General features: G+C 38.9%; 1 protein-coding gene across 2 annotated transcripts; it reads left to right on the forward strand.

The window, feature by feature from the left end:
* Nucleotides 1–6: 6 nt before the first annotated feature.
* UVH1 (Restriction endonuclease, type II-like superfamily protein) lies at nucleotides 7–6,046 on the forward strand. Of its 2 annotated transcripts, XR_015532367.1 has the most exons (8): nucleotides 7–915; nucleotides 1,738–1,908; nucleotides 2,116–2,967; nucleotides 3,330–3,437; nucleotides 3,536–3,796; nucleotides 3,917–4,140; nucleotides 4,628–5,350; nucleotides 5,633–6,046. XR_015532367.1 is itself a non-coding variant. In XM_087339539.1 (7 exons), exons 1-7 carry the CDS (start codon nucleotides 10–12, stop codon nucleotides 4,836–4,838), a joined length of 2,733 nt encoding a protein of 910 aa, XP_087195665.1. In that variant the 5' UTR covers nucleotides 7–9; the 3' UTR covers nucleotides 4,839–6,046. The 2 variants fall into 2 exon arrangements, 1 of the variants encoding a protein (XP_087195665.1); XM_087339539.1 differs by having other exon boundaries at nucleotides 4,628–6,046.
* Nucleotides 6,047–6,334: the final 288 nt, after the last annotated feature.

The following is a 6,334-nucleotide window of genomic DNA, read 5'->3' on the forward strand; positions in this document are numbered from 1 at the left end:
CCCCATTTGATGTCTGGTCTCGTGTTTCTTAATGCACACCGTCTGTCCGAGACCTGTACCGAAGCATTCATTGCTCGACTGTTTCGAACAAGTAATCGGAAAGGGTTTATTCGAGCTTTCTCCGACAGACCACAAGCAATGATCGGTGGATTCTCCAAAACGGAGCGCATTATGAGGAGCCTCTATGTAAGAAAGCTTCAGCTTTGGCCCCGGTTTCACATTTCCATTTCATCTGCTTTGGAAGAACACCCGCCTGTCGTCATTGACCTTCGTGTCCCACTCACCCCATCGATGCAAGGTATCAACTCGGCCATTCTCGAAGTTATGGATGCTTGTTTGAAAGAGTTAAGGAAAACTAATAAGATCGATGTTGAGGATTTAACAATTGAGAATGGTCTCTTCAAGTCTTTTGATGAGATTGTTAGAAGACAACTCGATCCAATATGGCATACTCTCGGAAGGAAGACTAAACAACTTGTTTCAGATTTGAAGACATTGAGAAAGCTTGCGGTTTATCTTGTAAGGTATGACGCTATTACATTCTTGAAGTATTTGGACACTTTGCGTGCCTCTGCCGATGCCCGATCGGTATGGATTTTTGCAAATCCAAGCCATAAGATATTTGAACTTGCTAAGAAGAGGGTATTCCAAGTCATTCGGACAAATAATGCGGATAACCCTATTTTGCCTTTGGATAACAAAGGCGTCAAAAATAAAAAGAGCAAGCATAATGCTGTTATAGTAGGAGATGAAGGGAGTAATGATGGTAAACGGAGAAAGTTGAATGAAAATTCCAATCAGGAAAGAGTAGCCAAAGAAGGGATTGGTGTAGCGAGAGAGTCTGATTCGACCATTAAACAAGGTGTTGAAGTTGTTGTAATGGCGGAGGAAATGCCAAAGTGGAAGGCCTTGAATGTGAGTGTTGTCTCGATCTATCTATCTATCTATCTATTATAATTCATAGAAGAAATGCTTAAATAGAAGGATATTACATATGTAAGTGCTTTGTACTTGGGAAATGTTTGTTTCTATGAGCTGCAAAAAACTTGGGTGGTCTGGAGAGTATGTAACTACATGAAACCCAGAAAAGGTTTCATGAAAAATTGATTGCTCAACCAATACAAAATACAATAGTCTCAACCAATACAAAATACCTATTGTGAACAGGCCCCTCATAAAATTCGGATCAGGCAAGGAAGAAATAAAAAAACAGGATTACATTGAAAATTTGTGAATGAAGTTCTTAGAACAAAATTTGACATTCCATTTGATTGTACTGAAATTTTCCCTTAGAACAAAAAGTTTGTATATTCCGCTGAAGGTGTGGCCCCCCGTTGGAAGTAGTTTATTTTTCTACCCTTGAAATTGAACCGGTGGTACCTAATGCAACAATGATGCTTGTTAGGCACCACCACAACCTTGCAGTTTTATCCTATAACAATTCAACTTGAAAGGTTTAACTTTTTAACATCCGTATACTGTGAGTGTATGCATATATATATAACTTTCTAGAAGCTATTCCCATTGTTTTCGAAGTAGTCACCCATAAAATAATAGAGGGATACCTGTAAATTTTCACCATTTTAAAAATGGGGTAGATATTATAAAGCCACTTCTCATAGATTTAGCCTGTAAAATAAAATATACCTCCAGTTTTTGTGGGCCTTTTGCCATAACCATGGGAAGATTTTAAGGAACCAGCCTCGGCCCTAGCCCTAATTGATGTCTTGTATGCAGGAGGTGTTAGAGGAGATTCGAGGGGAGTTTGAAGCTATGAAGACAACTAGGAGTGAGATATCTAATGACATGGAGTCTTGGGATGAATGCATGGGAACCATACTAATTGCTTGTAAGGATGAGCGAACATGCCTTCAGCTTCAAGATTGCATCAATAAAGGACCCCAGAAGGTGCATACGGTTTATCATTTTCTTTGATACATCAAAATGTGTAGTCTCTTGTGTTGGGATCTTAATTCCAGTTGAGTTGATACTTCATGCTTACATCCACCGCATGGATGATGTAGCAAGAAATATTTTCGCACATAAAAGCTCTGGCTTTTACTCAGAATTGAGTGACACTAACATGACCCAAATGGTACTACAATTACTATGCAGCTCATGAATGAAGAATGGGAGAAGTATCTCCTAGGGAAGGCAGAGCTACATGGCATGCACACAAGAAAGAAAAGAACACCGTCGGTTATGAAAGGTGTTGGAGTGTTGAATGGTGGGAAAAACTTATCAAAGGAAGTCGGGAACTCGTCTTCGAGGCAAGAAGAAGATGCACTCCTTGCTGCTGCAACTGAACTTACGTCGTCACATGAGGACGCCCGAGGAGGACAAAGTAGAAGAGGAGGTGGTCGGGTACGTGGGCGAGGTCGAAGAGGGGCCCTATCTGGGAGAGGAAAACAAAGTAAGAAGCTTGATGGGGATATTAGTACATTTGCACATGTTTCAACATCTATAAAAGACTCATTGACAATCAAAGACGATGGTAATGCATTTTCATGTGTTTCTACCTCTGTAAAAAATGTTTCAACCTTGGCAAGCATTGCTACTGCTGCTGTTGCTTCAACTATCACTACTACAACTACCGCCGCCGCCACCACCACCTTGAGTGGCGATGTTCTCGAAGAAGGAAATGCTGCGGCTGAAGAGAGAATTGATGAGGTCTCGAATGCAGGAAGACCTTCCCCTCCTCTCCATTTCTATGCTCTTGAAAGCGAACAACGAATTCTCGACATCTTGAAGCCATCCTTTGTGATACTTTATGACCCTGACATGGCGTTTGTTAGGGACATGGAAATATACAAGGCCGAGAATCCTCTGAAGTCCCTCAAAGTCTATTTTCTTTTTTATGATAACTCTGTGGAGACACAAAAGTTTGAGGCTAGCATACAGAGGGAAAACAATGCTTTCGAATCCCTTATTAGACAGAAGGCCACGATGATGATACCGATGGATCAGGTATATATATATATATATATATTGTACAGCTTACATTAGTGTTAATCACATTAAGAAGGGTCTGCAAGATGTAGATCGTAAAATCTATGATTATTAAGGAAAGGTCTTTTGAGGAGTGAAAATTATGCTTTATTATCATATAGAGAGGTTGATGCATGATATAAATTTAGGCAATAGAATATTGGGTAAATGTAGGATTTCTATTTCCTTTATGATTGTAGAGGCTATATTCGAAAGGCACTCCTTCAGTTGATCATGTATACCAATTCTTTGGCCTTTTCATGAATGCCTCAAATTCGTAAACTATGCATTTTTCAGCAAGAGAAGAGAGTGAAGTAATAGTTGAACTCTAATATTAATAGGATGGGCGGCTACTCGATGCTAGTGCAAGTTCTCCATCTCCAAATTACAATGCGAATTCCATCACGAGAAAGGCTGGAGGCAGAAAGGGTCCAGAGAAGCAAATGCAGGTTTTAAGAGTTAATTGCAACATCATTCAAATTTTATGTGTTTTTCAGTTAATTATTTAAAATTTATGCATCACTGTTTTTTGTGATTGTTTTTTCAGATAATTGTGGATATGAGAGAATTTGGAAGTAGCCTGCCTTGTGTCCTCCACCAACAAGGCATGACGATTCTTCCCATAACTCTGGAGGTTGGAGATTATATCCTATCGCCTGATATATGTGTGGAACGGAAGAGTATAATGGACTTATTTGCGAGCTTTTCATCAGGTCGGCTATATCACCAAGCAGAAACAATGACACGCTACTACAAAATACCTGTCCTACTGATCGAATTCTCCCAGGATAAGAGCTTCTCCTTTCAGGTAGTCTAATTGTTCTGAGAAGTCATAGTTTCAGGATAGTGGTTCACAATGTGCTTTTCAAATAAATGTCTTGGTACACATGAAAATTTGAGTACTTGAGATATGGGGTTTTTCATACAGTCCGCAAATGATGTTGGAGAGGATATTGTGCCCACAAACATTGTATCAAAGTTGTCCCTATTGGTCCTTCATTTCCCACGACTTCGTATAGTATGGTCGAGAAGCCTGCATGCTACTGCGGAGATCTTCTTGACTCTAAAATCCAACCAAGATGAACCAGATCTGGATAAGGCAATGCGAGTCGGTGTTCCGACTGAAGATGGTCTGATTGAAGGTGATCTCAGGTAATGCTCTCTTCCTTTAGCTTTGTATATGAGATAGTAGATGATTCGATCAAAAACATAGGAACGGAATATTTGTGAACATTTGCACGTATGTGATGATATTCAATTAAAAGAAATAGGGGGTAAAAGCTTTCCCACGCCCATTGGTTTTTAATGTTTTGGGACACTTACTGATCATTTTCTTGTAATCAAGTTTTTTGAAAGATCTGAGGAAATATACACGATTGGTAAGAATTTACTGGTAATATCCACCTGAAAAGAATAAAAGATTTCAACAGAATCCATGAGAATTTAAGAATTTGTGGGTAATATCTTCTGGGAATAAACTAATGAAAATTCATACGTTTTTAGGGTTTCATAAGCTAAACCTCCTCTCCCTATTCTCTATATGCATATGTAGTGAGTCCTAGGGATTTATTTTTTTTATTGTTCTTTTTCTGACCTATGGGATTTCTTACAAAATCTGTGTGCGTAAATTTGATTCCAGGGCAGAGAACTACAACACCACAGCAGTTGAATTGTTAAGAAGGCTTCCTGGAGTTACTGATGCAAACTATCGATCGTTGATGGACAGTTGTGAAAGTCTTGCAGAGCTTGCTTGTGTACCTTTGGAAAAGCTTTCGGAGCTCATGGGTGGCCAACGTCCCGCCCGAATGTTGCGTGACTTTCTCGATGCAAAGTACCCAACTCTTGGCTGACACACATGCACACACAATTGTGTTAAGACTGTCAGAAAACTAAATTGATTGTGTTGTCTGCTTCTGCTCAAATATAATTGCATTAAATTTCTCAAGCAACAGGAAAGTACAAGAATGGATCTTTCTTTCAGGCAAACTTCACATTCACTTTTCTGAGCAGAAGATGACAATATTATTTAAACAATATTACCATCTTTCAATTGGAAATAGGAGAAGAAAGTTACATGCGTTAGTGATGAAATCAATGGGCAGTTTGAAAAAGAAAAACTGAAGTAGAAGATACAAGCTATATTCTTCATGTAGCGAAGAGAATCAATCAATGGTGCTTTGTATCCTACAAAGGATTTCACAATGGTGGTTGGGAAAGCTAAAAAGACCCTCCATGCCTTAAATGAATCGAAGTAGAAGATGACAGCTAGTGACATGTATATAACAAAAGGAATCAATGGTGGTTGGAGAAGAAGAGCTTTCCTTTATTTACAATTACTGGAAAATGTAGAAGAACAAAGTTGGTTATATGAACCCAGCACAGATATCAGTGGGTGATTTCCATGCTTACATGAAGTCAAGCAGATAGAAGAAAGCTAGTTATATGCACAATGTCATCATGAAAACGTTCTTGGATTATAATTGGGCATGTTTGGCTAAGGTAACAGATGGAGAAACCATCATACATGCTTTTGGAAAGGGGATCTATTGGATTGCTCAACTATCTTGAGAATCTCTTTGTAAACTCGAGCTATTGAATAGAGTTAGCTTCGGCAAACTATTGTCATATTGTCATCATTTAAGAGATTGCTATGAGACAGATGTAAGTTCCCTTTGCATGTCCTGGTTGGTGAGGTTTCCAATGCTCAAATTTTTGCGATGAAGGATCTATTGGGGTCGTCGTGGAAGTGACTCTGATGGTAGATCATTGAGCACTCAGAAGTACAGGTTTGAATCCCACCCCTTGCCAGATATTTGATTAATATGTTGAAATCTCTCTATGGAGGGGAAATCAGTCCTCACAATTTTCAATTGCGAATATACTCGACACAACCCTCTGTTAAATCACAATGGTGGTTACAAAATTCCGCACCAAGCATGCTTTCTGCAATTATCCATGAAGAAAATAAATTCAAGGGAGGTCAATTATTTCAAATCACAATGGCGGTTATAAATCCCACCCTTCAGTTTCTGGCGAATAGAATGAAAATTGCATGAGATTCATGATATTTAAACACATTTACATTGGGTGAGAAGAGATTATAATAAAAAAGAGTTTGGAGGTGAGGATATCATTACTCTAAGTGTGGCAAGTCTATTTATCACACTTCTCTCCCATTACTTATACATGGTGGCTCATCTTTTCCTTGTATTGGTTTTAAGGAGGATTGAACATTTGAGCTATTGTATTGTTTGCCTCAATTTTCTTCTTCCCACTTTATCTTCTGATGATCACTTACAACAAAATCCCAACCTATTCCAAAACTTTGACACTTGGCTCTGTCCAT

The sequence above is a fragment of the Azolla caroliniana genome, unplaced genomic scaffold (assembly GCF_043228905.1).
Source record: "Azolla caroliniana isolate FFs.n. ecotype wild unplaced genomic scaffold, voAzoCaro1.0.p SCAF_1501, whole genome shotgun sequence".
Classification (NCBI taxonomy): Eukaryota; Viridiplantae; Streptophyta; class Polypodiopsida; order Salviniales; family Salviniaceae; genus Azolla; species Azolla caroliniana.